General features: G+C 42.4%; 2 protein-coding genes across 4 annotated transcripts in view; one reads left to right on the top strand and one right to left on the bottom strand.

The window, feature by feature from the left end:
- Positions 1 to 17,358, top strand: part of LOC105278329 (furin-like protease 1) — a 220,195-nt gene that overhangs the window by 156,157 nt on the left and 46,680 nt on the right. The window lies entirely within an intron of this gene.
- LOC105278305 (dynein intermediate chain 3, ciliary) lies at positions 1,107 to 16,904 on the bottom strand. Its single transcript, XM_026969220.1, has 10 exons — positions 16,696 to 16,904; positions 15,189 to 15,350; positions 13,467 to 13,567; positions 11,691 to 11,851; positions 10,188 to 10,365; positions 8,836 to 9,264; positions 7,988 to 8,270; positions 7,397 to 7,678; positions 6,600 to 6,996; positions 1,107 to 4,424 (listed from the first exon to the last, which is right to left on the bottom strand). Exons 1-10 carry the CDS (start codon positions 16,876 to 16,878, stop codon positions 3,838 to 3,840), a joined length of 2,763 nt encoding a protein of 920 aa, XP_026825021.1. The 5' UTR covers positions 16,879 to 16,904; the 3' UTR covers positions 1,107 to 3,837.

Genomic DNA, 17,358 nt, shown 5'->3' with positions numbered 1-17,358 from the left:
ATCATGCTTGTCACGTTTTTTACGTGAAGGATCGCTCGTATGTGATTAAAAAATTTGATAAGTTACACTATCATCTCAAAGACAAATCCTTCGAAATCTTTAAGTTTTTTTTAAACCCTAACAATTTATTTTTCTTTAACTCATTCAAATCTATTTGTGAAAGATTCTTTTTTTCGAGAATATTTTACTTTTCTCTAAATAATGTTAAAATACTGTTTTATCTGTTTTATACGTCAATCTCCAAAAACACGGAACTGTCATGAAAAAATATCAGCTTGCAAATTCGAACATCGATTGTTGATTTGCTGAAAATGAATTTTGTATTCAAAATGAAAACACCATTAAACATTCTCTCCCGTGTGACGCTGCGGAAAACAAGTACAATGGTCTCTTTATTGACTAGCAAAACAGAATGATTTTCGTTTTGGCATGCAATATATGGTACATGCACTTGTACACGATTTCATTACATCTACGGTGCTATATTCAAAAGTGTAAAATTTCTATCGCGATATGGAATAACATCAATTATAAATTGCCACATCGGGAGCTATTGGGAAATAAATTCAACATAAACATGCAATATAGAAAATCCTGGTAAACATAAAGCTGAGAGAAACCTTTTCCGGTCATTCAGGATGGAAATGAATTCTTCGGGTCGATCGGCTGCAATGTCGACTGCATGGGGCATCTCATTAAAAGTCATAGTCACGCTATCGCGGTAGGTCGTTTAGCATTTGAAAGGGCCTGTTGTTTTCCCGGCTTGGCGTTCCTCTCGAGCCAGCTTTTTTCTCTCCGCACATTGTAATCTCCGATCTCGGTTCGAAGAGCTCGATGAACCACGGTGCCCTCATCAGCTAATGGCCCTGCCATTTGTTGGCGTTCTCTGACACGTTCCGCCAACAATCGTCAGCGGTGCCGAAAATGCATTCGTATAGTTTTCAGTTTTGCGCAGTACATGACTGGCATAGATACGGTCAACCAACTAATACGCAATTTAATGATTAATTGTTAAAAAATATAAGAGCTTTCCTCGGCAATACAGAAATAGTGAGATTGCGTGACACGCGAGCAGCATGCAAAACTTCTTGTATAAAAATGTATGCTCTTTCGTAATATACATGTATATTAAAATATAAAACTTCATATAAAAGATTACATAAGATTACATGATATAAGAACATTGTACAAATTATACAAATGTATACTTTATGCTACGTCTGCAAAGGTTCATTACATTATGCAAGATGTTTGCAATCTGTTTCATTACGTACGTTTTACGATGATTTCGCAAATCACATGGTATCAATAAAAATTATTCCAAGAGGAAGTGGAGCGGCGAGTTTCAACTCGAAGAACTCGACGTAGTTACGGTACGTTTCTCGAGTATCTATCGATTTGCTAATTCGTGCTACACCTGTAGTTTTCCGGTCGGATTTACCGAGCAAATAAAGAATCCAAACAAGGCTAACCGATTGCGAAAGTAGCCAGTTGCAGAATTCTTCGCTTTTCCGTCGACGCTTTTAATCTCTCAAAGGCTTCACGTATGTACATAATGAGACGAGAGACTTGATTTATAGAGACAGCAACAATTCTCTTCTTCAATAGAAATTTCAACGATTTTAGCACCGACAAATGTATCATCAATATACGAAAAGTCTAAGGTCCCTCACAGAATAATTTCCATCAAGCTTTTCTTGGTCGCAGCTGAGCTTTCATAAATTCGCTCCTTGAGTTCCTCCACGTGTCTGCAAAATATCATCGTGAATATCATCGGCACTTTCCGGTCAATGGTGCTCTTCGGCAAGCTACTCCGAACCCCTTCAAACGCGGATTTTCCATACGAATGCAAGTTTCCCGTAATACACGAGGGGCGCACGGGAAAGCACGGAGAACACTTCATGACTCTTCCATGAGCGCGGCACACCATCCATTCGCCTCGGCTCCGTTCACAACTTTCCGTCCTTAACTCTTCGCTCTCCGAACTTTCCTTCCTTGTCTCGGGCAGAGAGCCGAGTCCTGCGATACGCCAATTTCACGCGTAATGCATATTCGAGATCACTTCCTTGCGTCTCTCGTACCCTCCTCGCGACTCCAGCATTGATTAATTGATCACTTGGCTCGGTCTTCCTTTTGCAGATGCTTTTTGGAACGTTTCTATCGGTAAAATCCCTCTACGTCGTTTCTCGATATAGCTCCTTCTACTTCTTTTTGCGATTCCCTCGAGTATATCTTCTTTGCTTTTAAAAAAGTTGAAATCGAAATATTGTTTTATCCGTATTCAACGTTTATTTTTATGTTAATTGAAGTTCTTTTAATATTTTCCAGAGAATTAACTGGCAGATTCGAAGTGATTCGTTTCGAATATTATGACATAAAAGTTTGATTTGTTGAAAGTTTGATAATTCGAAAAAGCTTTTCGCATTGAGGAAATTGATTATAAAATAAGTCGTTTCCTCGGCCGTCTGTTTAAAATCCTTTTACTCGCATATCGTGAAGTGAAAATGCGATCCCCGTAGGAACGCGACTGGTACACGGCGGTACGATTTCCATAATTTAATTTATATTGGCTTAATCCGCTGGCGTTTCAGATGCGCTGCAAACTTTGCCTCTCGCGGATTAAGCGGCGAGTGCGCCCGCTTGAATTTTTCAACTCCGTCTCCCCGTTTCAGCGGACTTTCCTTTTTTTCAATGCGCGTCGTTCTTACTTCCAATTCCGCGGCAGATTCATCTCGAGGTCGTCTGAAAACGCTCGTCGAGAAAGAGGTTGCACGCTCGAGGTCGTGATCCCTGTTCCGCACATCTGCGCCTTCGTCATGGCGTCTCCGCGCGGATGCGCCGCGCGATCGATTAATCGGCCGAGAACTTTAATGGCCGGGACCTCCTTTGATCCTCGTGGTAATTTCGGCAATTTGCCGTCTTAAGTTTTGACTCCTTTTTCCTCGTTCCGTCGCCACTGTCTCTCGGTTCCGTCGTACTGCCAAAAGAGAATTTCAATAGTAATTTTCTCGCGTAATATTCCTCGTTTGCGACGGGTTAGAACCATTAGCGCGACGTTTCAGGATCTTCGTCTCTCTTGCGCGTCTCTCACTTCCTTTTTAAGACTTTCGACTGCCGACAGAGACCATTACCTGCCATTTTCTTAACGCTCATATATACTTCGCAAGTGTACCTTGCCTCCACTCGGCAACATCCAATCTATTGAATTCGTTCGCTCTTCGCGTGGAGTACCGCACCGAAAGTCTTGCGATTCTATTCAAATGTGGAGTACCCGCTGGCAACTTCTTTCTTGGGAACTTCTCGAAGATCATTCTCCATTTTTCTATGATGTGCTGGTAAAATGAGCAACTTCGTGCTTTCGCACCGTCGATATTTCAAGTCTCCTCGAGAAGCACTTAAGACTGAATCATTGTTCCAACTTGATACTGAATATTGTTTCCTGCATTTAGCGTTGACGGATTCAAGGCAGACAATTAATTTCGTCGATGTAGTTTCCCCGTGTTGCAAGATAATTATAATCAAAATTGCTCAGATCGAATAATCTGTCCTTTTGCATCGCAATAATCTTCAATATTGGACATTTACCAGAGCTTTCCTCGACAATTCCTTGATCCGGTAATTCCTACGGCTCGCATCTCAGTCTCGCCCTCGTGCAGCCGGAATTTTTAATATCGCCCGACGATAAATTTCAGCTGACGTGTAACATCCTGAGCGTTAAATTATTAGTTGCTGCCCCTGCTTGCTGCGCCGATTGTCCTCATCGTTGTCATTGTTGTTGCCGTTGTCGTCGTCGTTGTCGTCGTCAGCGTTGTCATCGCCGCCGTTGTCTCCGTTGATTCACCAGTATAACGTGGATAACGCTGCATCCATCCCGCCCTTCCGCTCGCAATTCCCGAGATGAGAATCGAGCTTCCCTGCCTGTCCTTTCCCGCGCTCTCGCGAAGTCTCGTCCTCGCTTACGGACTTCCACACTCCCGTGCTCGTTTCTGCGAGCTGCCGAAAATCCGATCCACCCTCTGTCGCGTCTCGCACAGGCGACTCGTTGTCGCCGCTGCCGGCTTTCCTCTTTTTCCCATGCGATTTTTCCTGTACCACGTCGGTCGTTCGGGCCCGCCGGACATCACGTTTTCCCGACGCGACTGTCTCCTGCCAAGCACGCACTTCTCTTTTGGCTTCTTTGACTTCATCCGCAAGTACGTTCGCCAGCATACGTCCGTCCTCCTCCAGCAGGATACTTCTCTTCCCGACGGACGAAGGTTCCGCTAACTTTTGCACGAGATCGGATAACTTGCGTGGAGTAACGTCTCGCGAAGATTCCTTTTCTCTCGAAGCAAGTTTTTGGGCCCGCAATTTGGCCTTTCGTTTTTCTGAAATGCAGAAACCAGGTATTGAAAGAAAATTGATATTGAAACGTGCATAGTTGTTCGTGGACAATACTTGAATGGTTTATTCAATCAAACAGTATTAATTAAATATGTACTCTATCTAAAGAGCTTTACGTGCAAATTTACGGATTTAATCGACGATATCTAATAAGCTTTGTGCATTTCACGCACGAATAAACGCCGATTTCGTATCTAACTTATTTCGTAATTTAATTCGGTCATCTCATTATGAAAACCGAATCGTGTGCGGAAATATTTACGCGCATTAATATTCCGTTCGATTTTCAGAATATGTACGGTTCAATTGCACTGTAATACAAATTAATAGAAACGATATATAATTGATACTCGAGAAAGATAAGAGCGAATAAAGTATTCTTAAAAGAAGTAACAGCGTTCCGCTTCTTTAATTATAAAAATTACGTTAGGTTACTTTATTTTACAGAAGAAGAATATTACATTCGAGGTGCTTTATTTTGCTTCGCCTGTTCTAGCGAATGAAACGCTAATAGAGCTCCGTTATTCCCCGTGAGGCCAATTACGCTGGACACTTCAATGCACGCTCGATGCGTCTAAAAGGTCCAGTGGGACGAGGACGAATGGTCTCTGCTTTAATGTTCTAATCTAACGCCAGGGTGATTTCATTCTGTCCAATTTTGCTCTATCGCCATCGTTGATCTTGTCTTTATCTCATTTATGTTACATCCAATCTGAGTTTAACCCCTTTCGACTCTCAGTATGACCCTTGCAGTAACATTTTACGCGTCGCAGTCAAAAGTCATAGGTACTTACTCTTGTATCGTGCCATTACTATTCATTTCTATGCGCGTTGAAAGTGCCTTTAATTTACAAAAAGGGACAAATTTAAAGGTATTATTTTTAATGAATTATACGGAAAGAGAGAACTTATTCTGCTGGCAAAGGAGCAGGTTTAAGATTGAAAATATCAATTTGTAAGATTGTTGAATTAATCAATCACGGACGAAAGTTAAGACGGAGTTAAAAGTGGCTTAAACATATCGACAAATTATTCTCTTAACGATGCGTTTTATCACTGACGAATGTCAGTATGCAAACGTGGAGATTCAAAAATAAAAGAGAAGCATCTCTGTATTGAGCAATCGACGAGATTCTGTGCGTCATAGTATTTGGCAAAATGTCATAATCTTTGATTGATGTAACAAATGACATTTTAATGGCGCAAGCTTGGCTTTGGTGGTTGGATAGAAAGCGCATCCGCGATTTAAGAAGTCACTCAATTACAGTGGCGCAAAAATACGACAGATATGCAATTATTATTCAGTCAGATCCTTTTGTCAGCGATGCTTTAAATAAATTCGTGAGAAATTGAGGGAAGATATCATCAACGTACAGTTTCGTCTCTCTCTCTCTTCTTTTTCTTCTTCTTCTGTCATGCTTTCCTTTCACTAATGTATAAAGCACAATAAGACAGTTAACGGATTCTTACGCGGATTCACGCGCAGACTTTCGTTACCTTAACTTTCTATCTTGTAAAAAACGCCGTTATAATCACGACGCTCGCGACACATCCAATTACGCCGGCATGTATGAAACAAGCGAAGAGGAACATAATGGACAAGGTAGATTGTCGAGTTTGACGCATTAATCCGATGTGGAACGCTGGGAATTCGGATATGCGTGCAACGCGCTTCGAAGTCGACCACAATCGCGACGACGGCGGATGCTTAATTAAGCTGTCCGATTGCACGACGCGTTCATACGTTCCCCGTGCTTCATCGGATCAGCGAAATGCGCGTGGTGTCGATGTGAGACAAGCGGGCTTGGGGCCGACGGCCAGAACAATGCGCGCTTCCGTCGATATTTCCAGCCGAAGTGGCGCTTTCACGCGGCCTGATCCTAGTTTTCCAGCGAGATGTGCTTTTTCTTGCGAAATTATCTCTCTCCTATTTCTCTCCCGCATTTTTTTCGCTTGGCAGCGCTATCGATCCGCGCCGATACGCCTCGTGCTGCGTAATCTAATGTAACGTCGTTGTCAGTACTCCGATGCGAAGGAAAATTACGTAATGTCACCATTACGACTCGAACCTGCGGCAAACACTTCCGGCGTTATCGGATCATGCCAGGCTTCCCGTGAAAATCTTGTTATCTTTGGTACGAAGTGCACCTGTTCATAGGACGTGACGGTTCCACGAGGAAAGAACGGATCGGACCTTAGCGGTCCTTCGGAACATCACCCAGCCATCGGAAGCGGAAGCTTACCTTCCAGGTCCGCGCAACAGATTTCCGGCTCGCAGATCTCGACGGAGCAGACTTTGCGTAGAATCCCGCGACGTCTTCTTGGCGTTTTCTTCGGTCTCGCGGACGGCGCTTCCGCCCTCGCGACTTCCTCCTTTTTGTCGACTTCTATTTCTCTCGGTGGGGATTCCACTCGGGATTTGGGCCTCATCGCTCTCGTCTTTTCTCTTATCGTGAATTTGCGCTGTTGCGCCTTTTCAGGAGATGCGACAATTTCTTGCTCTATCTTCAATGGATCGCGCAACACCTTTCTCTTTTTCTTGTGCAAAGTTTCCTGGAGACTGACCATTTGTTCGACGTCAAGATCCTCTAGTGTCGGGTAACTCGCAATTTCCTGGAGACATTGAATATAATTCATGTTTGTAAGCCTAAATTTGCAAAAATTTACAAATCGTACTGGGTTATTAATAGAATCGTTTACTAACTCCTATTTTGAGATATTTATTTTAAACAAGGTTTTTTTAAGATATTTATTGGAGAAGGAAATATCTTAATATCTTAAAAGACTTATAAATACGTAAATAAGTGATTTACCTAAAATTATACTACTGATATTATTTGAACATTGCAATAAAATGTTTACATCTCAAGAAGACAAATTCAGTTTTCTATGACCATAAAATATAAATACCAGTTTGCAATGATGATCATGATGAATATTTTAGTATTTTATGAATATTTTAGCGGAGAGAATGCTCTTTTTTTCTTTTCGGACTACTTAGATTCTTTCTTACTCTTTCCACTGCTTGAAAAAATTCCGCTTCCGTGTCCGCCAGATCTTCGAAGAATGCGTTACCATTCACCTCCTTCTTTAGTCGAAATTTCGCTTTCCTGTGTTGCTCGCCCTTAATTTGTGCCCTCTCCTTATTGTTTCTGTTCTTCTGTCTGTCCTTTGACCTGGACGGTGAGTGGTCCGCTGCGGAATTCTCACGAACGCTCGCCTGCATCTTCTGCAAGCGTATCTCCTTCAAACAAGCGTCAACGGTCTTCTCGAAACGACTGCACCTCTCGAGATACTAAGGTAAAAGAATATGTTGCCTTTCATCCTCAATCAGCGTAAAACGATGTAAGATCAAAGTTGAAATATGATCGAATCTGAAAAAGTAGCAACTCGGAAGAGTCATGTCCGCGACAAAATATTGTATACTATAAGTACACGTTAATGTAATATTATACATTACAAATTGCACGTTGGATTATAACCATCGCCTTGATTATTCTTTGACGTAATGCTCAGGAAATTGGAATTAAATGCGAATCTCGTGTGTTTTCCAAAATGCGATGTAGTCTTTGATCTTTTTGACAATGTTTTTCGAAACACTTACGGCGACCAGGTTTGCCTTGTCGGTTTTGGTGGCGATGGTGTGCCCTTCGGAGCATTTCACCAGATATATATTGCCATTGTGACTGCCTATCGCCAAGAGTTCACCGTCTTGATGAGGCGCGATGGACGTGAGGCTTTCGTTGCAGATGCGGAATGCGGTTGTCGGCGATTCCAGACCCACCAAAATGTCGTATACCTTCAGCAGACCCGCGGTATTTATGGTGAAGAACACTGAACACCTGGACCTGCTCCAACAGCCGCCACTTAAATCAGCATCCTGTTCACTGAAAAATTTTGCCGTTTATTTCCAACGATCTTAGCTAGCACAATGTGCTCGAAACGATAACAACATTAACCTGAAAACCGCGTAGACAAAAATGACGATGGAAAAAGTTTGACGCTGATAAACAAGACATTAATCGGCGAAACCGCGAGATGTATCTCTCTGTTTGCGCGAGCATATTTGCTACGCTCCGCGTATTTTTTCGCGACCTCGAACAAGAAAATGACCCAGGTTACTTTAAATAAATCCATCCGCTAATTTCCTCTAATTTATTAGATATATATATATATATATATATATATAATAAGATATTATTATATATATATATATATATATATATATAATAAGATATTATTATATATATAACAAAATATTAAAACATAGGTAGCTATGTAATTTTACTATATAAGAATATAAGTATATAAGAATTACTGTATATAAAAAATTTGAAGTAAATTCGAATCATGACAAGAAATTTCGCAGCTTAACCCGAGCGGCATCAGAAGGATCTCGCCATTTCGCATAAAGCTGTACGATTTAATTCAATTAAATTTCGCGAATCTAACCAGATAGCGATCAGACAATCCTCCCTGGTATCATCCACCCAAATCTTGACGCTCCAGTCGCCCACAGTGAGAAAGTTCTTCGGGACGAACGGGTTCCGTTCGATGGTGATGACGGGGCCGACATAACAGTTGAATCTCGTCGCTAATTTGTCCACCGGACTTGCGAACTTCCGGTTTACGTTGATCACCAGACCGTTTTCCGTACCGGTCAGGAATCGGAAACCCATTGCTGGTTCGTACTGAAGGGCCGTGACGCCGATCGCTCTGACATGGTCTGCCCGTAGCGGGTCATCCAGGTCCATCAGCAGCTCCTCGATTGGTCGTGCCAGCTTCCTGATGTCCCACCATTTGACCGTGCCGTCAGTAGACGCCGAGAAGAACTCCGTGTTGGTTTTGGAAGCTATCCAGAGCGCCTGGTTCGCCGGATTTCTTTGCGCGTCGCCGGCAGATTACGTCGACGGAAGGAACGAGAGTGACGCGAGATTACGATTTGGCAGCGAAATTCGGCAGCGAAATTCGGCAGACAGCTTCGAAGGAGAGCAGAGCGTCGCTCGCGTTCGATGTCGTCGTCAAAGATCGCGCGATCGAATTTCGCGAAGCATTTCGAAATGCGAGAATCACGACAATCCATAATTCTCATCTGACTACGAGCCACTCCGCAGCTTCCGTTCGAGAGCACGCCGTTTAATTGGCGCGCCTCAGATAATTAATGCATTTGCAGGTGCAGAGAGCACTGCAGGAAGCGATGCGGCCGCGGTTTCTCGACTCCGGCTTGGCCGGATGAAACGTCGCGAATCCTTTGTCGTTGGTTTCTTATTTTATCTTGGATCGCGGCAGAAGAATCGAGTTAATGAGGACAATTTAGTGAGATTGTGGTGCTTTCCGATGGTGAATTTAACAACGGTGCAAATCATTAAACGATACTACTAGCTGCTCCATTTTTTATACTAAAATTGTGCAGCGTGTACACGATCCAAAGCGGAAATGGAAGGAGCTTCATTAAAACTGTCCGAGTCATCGCGTATAATTATCCGGGCGCGCGGAAGCAACGGCGCTCAGCTTTAATTAGATAAATTCGAGCAAACAAATTTGCACGGCAACTTTTCGCGGAAGTGTTCGTGCGTTGCTAATCGGTGTTAACGCGTTCTCGTTTGCACTATCTACCGAGATCTACCGTATTAATCCAGATATTAGAAACTACACGTTCACGTGGCTCTACAGCGTTTCTCTCAGAGGATATTTGCGATTCCGGAGGCCATACGTCAAAGTCAAATACGTCCAAGTTCTGGCCAATAATCTCGGCGAATAGGTGTAAGTTCCGAGGAACTTCCCACTCAGAGATAGATAGGTACCTGTGGCTAAACTGGCGACGCGACATTTGCACTGGCCTATTCCCAATCCGGATGTCCCAGTTGCATACTTGGCCAGACGTCAGCCCGCTAATCAGCATCGATGGATCACGCGGATTAAACTCAGTAATCATTAAAGGCAACGATGATTCCAAGCATATCACCGGTGTGTTTGGATTCTCTGCAAAATCGTACAATGCATTCCACATTATTATCTCCGGAAGTTCGATGTCTAAATAAATAACTAGTGGAATTGAGTTTCTCTATCTAATTCCGAAATTCTTAAACTTTACTTGAAGATGCAAGAGAAACTTATACAGCTGAGAGACAATCTATAATTTCTTGAGAAGGTGTATCAAGATAATGGATTGAAGTTGAGATGAAAATGTGCTTAAAAAACGTGAATTTTGCCAGGCAGCAAATCATTTATTCGACACATCCGAGTAATATAAGAGAAATGACTCAAAAAGACACATTCTATAAATAAAGGTTTCAGAAGAGATTTTATGTCTGTTTTAAAATGTATCTCTTTATATATTTCTCTATTTAGTTATTTAAAATCGGCTTAGAGTATTCGTTTAAAAGCAGTAGGCAGTTAAATGAACGTATCTGTTTTTGTCCACTCTCAAAAATGTTTTGAATAAAGCGTAGTTTTTTTAATCGGATAGATATTTCAAAAAGACTTGCACAAAGTCACCGTATTTTTAATATAATATTTTTATATAAAATCCTTAAAAATACTTTTATTGACAGCTTTCCATGCTTTTTTCTACAATATTTGAGATTTGTGCCGGCCATAAAGGATTTTACGTTTTGTCATATTACGTTGCCGGAAATCACGTTACTGGAAATGCGTTTGGCTTTATAGGAGGCTGTTTTTGTCACGTGATATGTTTCTGTCAATAACAAATGCAGTGCAGTGTAAACAACACGCGTGCGCGCACCTCGGACGTCTGGTATAGATATAAAGATTCATGTCAGAGCGAGACACATTTCAAATGTTATGAAGGACTTTGAAACGACCAATCGATTTCCGCGACCGGAACCAGGACGGGCGAGTGACAGGTCGCGTTTGACGACGACACGATGAAACATGCTTCCGATACGTTGTAAAACGTATCACTCGGCATTCTGAACAAAAAAAAAGAATCCGTTTCGCACGGGATTTAGTGCGTAGGGAAATTCAATAAAATTCAGAAACGCGAAGAGCGAATGCACACTACACGCGAAACGGGACAAGCGAGTCCACTGGAATAACATTAAAATAATATCAAAATATTAATCTCTGAATCATCGCCGGATCCATGAGTCAGTTTCTACTACTCATTAGATTTCCATGCCCATCGGATAATAATAACATGAAAATAAAAGGATATCATTGTCTCTCGAAAACTGGATCCTCAAATAAATTTCTATCTCGATTTATCGCACGAGAGTGCGAGAGTAGCGTACGTGCTGTCTGATGTCTTTGCCGGTGACACACACGGGAAAGCGACACCTCCGTACCGATGTCCCATATGTAGGAGCACGGGATCACACCGGAAGGTTTCGTCTCAAACTCCGCGAAAGAGTAGGAAGCGGCCAATCGATCCTGCGCGCCCGGCGACCATGACAGGTGATTGGCTGGTCTTACGATGGGCTGCGGGTCGGCGTACACGTTCGCGATCCTGGAAAGAAGAAAATTAAGATCCGCGTGAAGTCCACGTAAAACCGCACTCAGCGAAAAGCCGTTTTTCTCCCTTTATTCTCTTTTTTTCGCCCCCGAGAGCGCATAAATCATCCGCCCGACGACGCGATAACGTCGTTGCCTTACAGACGGGTTACAGACGTTCCGACATCCACTTTATGTTTCCACGATATTCCACGCGAGACGATTAATTGTAACGACAGCCGTGGATGCCCCGTTAGGAACGCAGAAACGAACGGATACACCATTAGTGCGCAAAGGGGTGTAACGGCTCTTGTTCGTCGCGGTCGAAATCACCGGCTTTGTTTCAAGGATTCGCCAGGAACACGAAAACGAAATAATATCGCCATTTGTGACATTCTACGCGAAGTAACCTGACACGAGAAATCTTGTTTCTGTTTCATCTTAGATTGTTAGAACGTAACATCGGCTTCGAAAACTTCAATCCGATCTATTTTTTATTTTTTTTTTACCTCCTCGTGAATGTTTCCTCGTATCGAACATCGAGAAGAGAATTTATCAGAATCGCGATTTCCTCAAGAAACTCTCAAATTTTTTTCATCGACGAGCCCAGCCTAGAGCCAAATGATATTCCCATCGCGCGTCTCTCGCTGCGAATTCAAATGCCGGTATCTGTCTAGAGGCACACGCCTCTAGAGGCGTGTGCAAACGAGAGGAAAGCAGATCAAATCCTCTTGGCGAGAAGCGATATAACTCTGAAGGTATGAGATGCACCTGCAAGATGCAACATGTGTTTGGAGAACGCGCGGGGCAACATCGGCGGAGAAAACTCGTGCGACTCGCGTTAAACAAGCATTGGGAGACGAAAAGCCGACAAGATGAGAGAGCTTCTGCCCACGAGCTTCTCAACGGCGGTGTCGTAGCGGGGTGACGCATCGATTTATGGATTCGTCGTTCCATAAATAAGCTGCCGAGCTTTTTACGCGAGACGCGCGACGACACGGCACGGTGAGAAGATAGAATGAAGTCCGCGCATGTGGATCTTAAGCATAAAAAAAGATTACCAATAAAGTTCTCTCTTCTCGAAGAAGCTGCCTCGAGTGCGCCGGGTATCGCCGCTTTGTGGGAGAGAGACAGCTGGGAGAAGATATTTCTTCCGCGTTTTTTGAACCTGTCTCTGGATTTATGGGGTCTATCTTTTACCGATCCGCGCAAGAACGATGTCATGCGAGCCCGACGAAGATGCGCGTCGCGCGATAATTCCGTACGTGACCGCGATTTGCCGAGAGAGATTTAACTCGTTCGTGGAAGCACACGTTGGGGCACGTTGAAGCGAGACCTCGAATACTCCTGAGATATCGGCGATGCCGATGGCGGGATTTGCAGTTTAATGCGCGCCGGTGATAAAAACGGGCGATCAGACGCGCATTTTGGATCACGTGAATCACGAGCGTCGGACGAGGAACCCGCCAGCAAAATCGTTAACGCCATTCTCGTAAGATGCAGCGCGCTCGCAAAACCGCGATTCGAAAACAATGAAAACGCATTGCCATTCTTTTTATGTGTCATTTGTAATTCTCTGGAATTATAAAAATTTTCTATAAATTATTTTTTATGAAAGAAAAGAAGCATACCTTACGACACGGGGAAGGATGAGTGAAGTCGATACCATATTGTCGAAGTAGTTTTCATAGATGTCGATCGTATTATTCTGCAGAATGCAGTGCTCCATGGGCTGAACGAAGTTATTGGGTTGGCCAAAAAGTAATTGCGTTTTTTCCCAATAGATGGACATACATATCTTGAAATGTAACTAACTTCATTCTAAACCGCAAATTCATTATGTAGGTTAACAACTCACAGTTCAAGCTTGTTTTAGAAAAAGAAAGTACACGATTTCGTTAACAATTGTTTGTTTGCCGTCGATTTCAAAATGGAAAATCAAAAAGAACATTTTCGTCATATTTTGTTTTATTACTTCCGAAAAGGGAAAAACGCTGTGCAAGCTCATAAAAAGTTATGTCATGTATATGGCGAAGATGCTTTAAAACTGCGGCAGTGTCAAAATTCGTTTACTAAATTTCGATCTGGAGATTTTAATGTGAAAGATGCACCACGCTCAGGAAAGCCAATCGAAATTGATGATGACAAAATAAAGGCACTGATCGATTCCAATCGGCGTTTAATGACACGAGAGATTGCTGAGAATCTTAACATATCGAAATCGAGTGTTGAAAACCATTTAAAACGACTTGGATACATTAGTAAGCTCGATATTTGGGTACCACATGAGCTCAAAGAAATTCATCTCACTAAGCGTATTGACATCTGCGATTCTCTTTTGAAACGTGAGGAAAATGATCCATTTTTGAAACGTATGATAACAGGCGACGAAAAATCGATCGTCTACAACAACGTCAAACGAAAAAGATCGTGGAGCAAGCGTGATGAACCTGCTCAAAGCACTTGAAAAGCAGATATTCACCAAAGAAAGATTATGCTGTCAGTCTGGTGGGACTTTAAAGGTATTGTGTATTTTGAGCTGCTTGCAAGGAATCAAACCATTAATTCAGACGTATACTGTCGTCAACTGGATAAATTAAATGATGCCATCAAACAGAAACGTCGAGAATTGGTGAATCGCAAAGGTGTTGTGTTTCACCATGATAACGCTAGACCACGTACAAGTTTGGTCACTCGTGAAAAATTGTTGCAGCTTAGATGGGGTGTGTTACCACATCCACCATATTCGCCAGACCTGGCACCATCAGATTACCATTTGTTTCGTTCTTTGCAAAACGCCTTGAATGGTAAAACCTTTACTGCTGATGAGGATATCAAATCGTTGTTGGAATTGTTTTTTGCTGAAAAAGATAACTTTTTTGAGCGCGGAATCTTGAAGTTGCCTGAAAAATGGCAAAAGATAATCAAACAAAATGGACAATATATTGTTTAATAAAGTGTTTGTTTCCCATGAAAAATTCGCCTTTTATTTATATAAAAAAAACGCAATTACTTTTTGGCCAACCCAATAGATTAAATCATTAAATTGGTGATCGTGCAGGAGATTAAATAATTCTTGTCTCACATTGGGTTTCTTCCCACTAGAGATAGGTGTTTTAATGTGCTGAGCTTAATCGGGATCGAGTACATATTTCATGTGTAAGCCGAGCTTAGGTACACATCTAGTTCAAAGTTTGCGAGATGCAAGCTTTCGAGAAACCCAGCGCAAAGAGCGAAGATCGAGAGCGTTACATCGCGAAACGAATCGAAAGCATTAATATTTTGAGAGGAGATGCATAAATGCTTCGAACGGTTGGGACATATTTCACAGCGGATATTCCGAGGCGACTCACGTCGATGAGCTTTCTCATCCTCGGCGCCCAATTGTCGTCCTTCTCGACTCGCCGACGAAATCTCAGCACGGCTTCCTCGTCCTTCACGTTTATCTCCCTAGGCCAACCGCCCTCCAAGTGTAACATCCCGCTCTCCTTTGTTGCCGTGGTGATGGTTTGCATCTGACGCAAGGAGAGGCAAAAAAGAGAGGTATTACGGGTCAGGCGCAACGAATGATGAAGATATAAAGGCGACCTCGCCTCTCTTGCTCCTCGCTTGTCTCTCTCTTAAACCGTCCTTTTATAGCAAACGTAAAACTTAACGTCACGCTTTTGCAAGTCGCACCCTCGAGAGACGAAGCGTCGTGGCGCGTTTTAGAGCGCATTTTGCACAAAGGAAAAACGCGCGCAATCTCGGTGCAAGTTCGTTCACGCTGTGACTTTGCATTGTCGATTCATATTTTCATCACGACGCCGAGCTTACCTGTGTTCCGCTGACGCAAATCCCCGCTCGTTACGGAGTTGATCGCATAAACGATTTACAACGAGCTTTAACGCGCAGGCAGGTTTACGTCGCGGCACGCGTCGTCGAGAGGGGCGCTCATAAATATTGATCCGTTGCGTTTTCGCGAGATTAAATCTGTTGGTTTTAATACTTTTATTGCGGGGGAGGAAGAAAGGATATGTGCGGTCGGGGATATAAACCACGGCGGGAGACGCGACGCGGAACAATATTACGTTTGAATTAAACCCTCCGTGAGATGTGTTTTGCGTACTCACGGAAATCTCTCCCTGAATTTCCACCGTGAATTTTACATATTTTTGAGACCGCGCGGACGATATTTAATTTAAACTAGCGTAATCTATCCCCTGAAGTGCAAAAATAAATTAGACAGGTACAAAAACTTATTGTACCGCACGTGTTGCATGTACTGCATGCATTGTTATTATTCAAGTATCAAAAACGACACAAGATCATTTACTGGAATATAACAGAATCAATTTTTAGAAATTAAATGAGAGGGAGAGAAAAATACAAGCATACTAAATTCGCTAGGGAATTAGTTGGTAATATTTCAGCCTGGTCACTTTTATAGACTCCAGCTTTCCCTTTAAATTCTGTGATATAAAGTCGCGGATGCAGAAACTCATTAACATGCACTCAGTCGGAGCTTAACTCAGTGGATAATTATTAATACAGATAATGGCGCGATTTGTGAAGGCACGTAGTCATTATATTACGATAATGAAACATTAATAACTAGAATGAAAATACAAATTCAAAACCGTTTAATTTCCTTCTACATTAAAAATGTTTAATGTTTCTCATCTCATCGATTTTGATTTTTAATGTCCTTTTCTGTAAATACTTTCGAAATTTTATCGCAGATTATATTATACTGATAATACTAAATTTTGATTATTGGAATGCAAATATCTCCTTTTTTTATTAGAAAGAAAATTAATTATCCAAACAAGAATTAATATCCTCAAAGAACTTGAAATTCAGTCTTAATGATTTCCTTACCTCGTGAAGGGAAAATTGCTCGGATTTTTGCACATCACGGTGGCAGCGACTCCGAAGGATATAGTCTTGCATGAGTTTTGGACTTGGTAGGATATTCTCCTCCACGATAGAGTCTGTCTTCTCGAAGATACATTGCTTACCGAACTGCGATCTTGGTTTGATGTATGCGTAGTGGATCAACATTATTGGAAACCGTTCTCCGGACTGCGAGACTCGTGTAAAATGTCGAAAAACGCGACGACAAGCGAGGGATCGAAGGAAGCGGCTCCGTTAAATTATTTCGGGATGAGGGAAAGAAATCGGGGCACGTGTACATCGCACGTTTACCTAACCGCCGATACTTTTCACGCACGGGTGCCTGATGTCGATCGACACGCGCGATACGCTCGATATAGCATGAAGGGCCATTAAGGTGATGTTCAGCTTGTGAAACACGCGAACGAACCGTGGCATGATGTAAGAACACTACCGGGTATAAGTAACTTGATGGTCTCATCGAGTGATCACGATTATGTCCGTTACGTGGCCATAAAAAGAATTCATGTCACGTGCTTGCGCTTTTCTATTAATAACGTTGTAAATCTGGAATTACGGAGAATGTTTAAAAGGATTGTTTAATCATATCTGGAAACATCTTTGACATATCAATGAGTTTTCTGTGTC

The sequence above is a fragment of the Ooceraea biroi genome, chromosome 4 (genome assembly GCF_003672135.1).
Source record: "Ooceraea biroi isolate clonal line C1 chromosome 4, Obir_v5.4, whole genome shotgun sequence".
In the NCBI taxonomy this organism is placed as follows: domain Eukaryota; kingdom Metazoa; phylum Arthropoda; class Insecta; order Hymenoptera; family Formicidae; genus Ooceraea; species Ooceraea biroi.
This window is presented reverse-complemented; position numbering and strand designations above follow the sequence as displayed.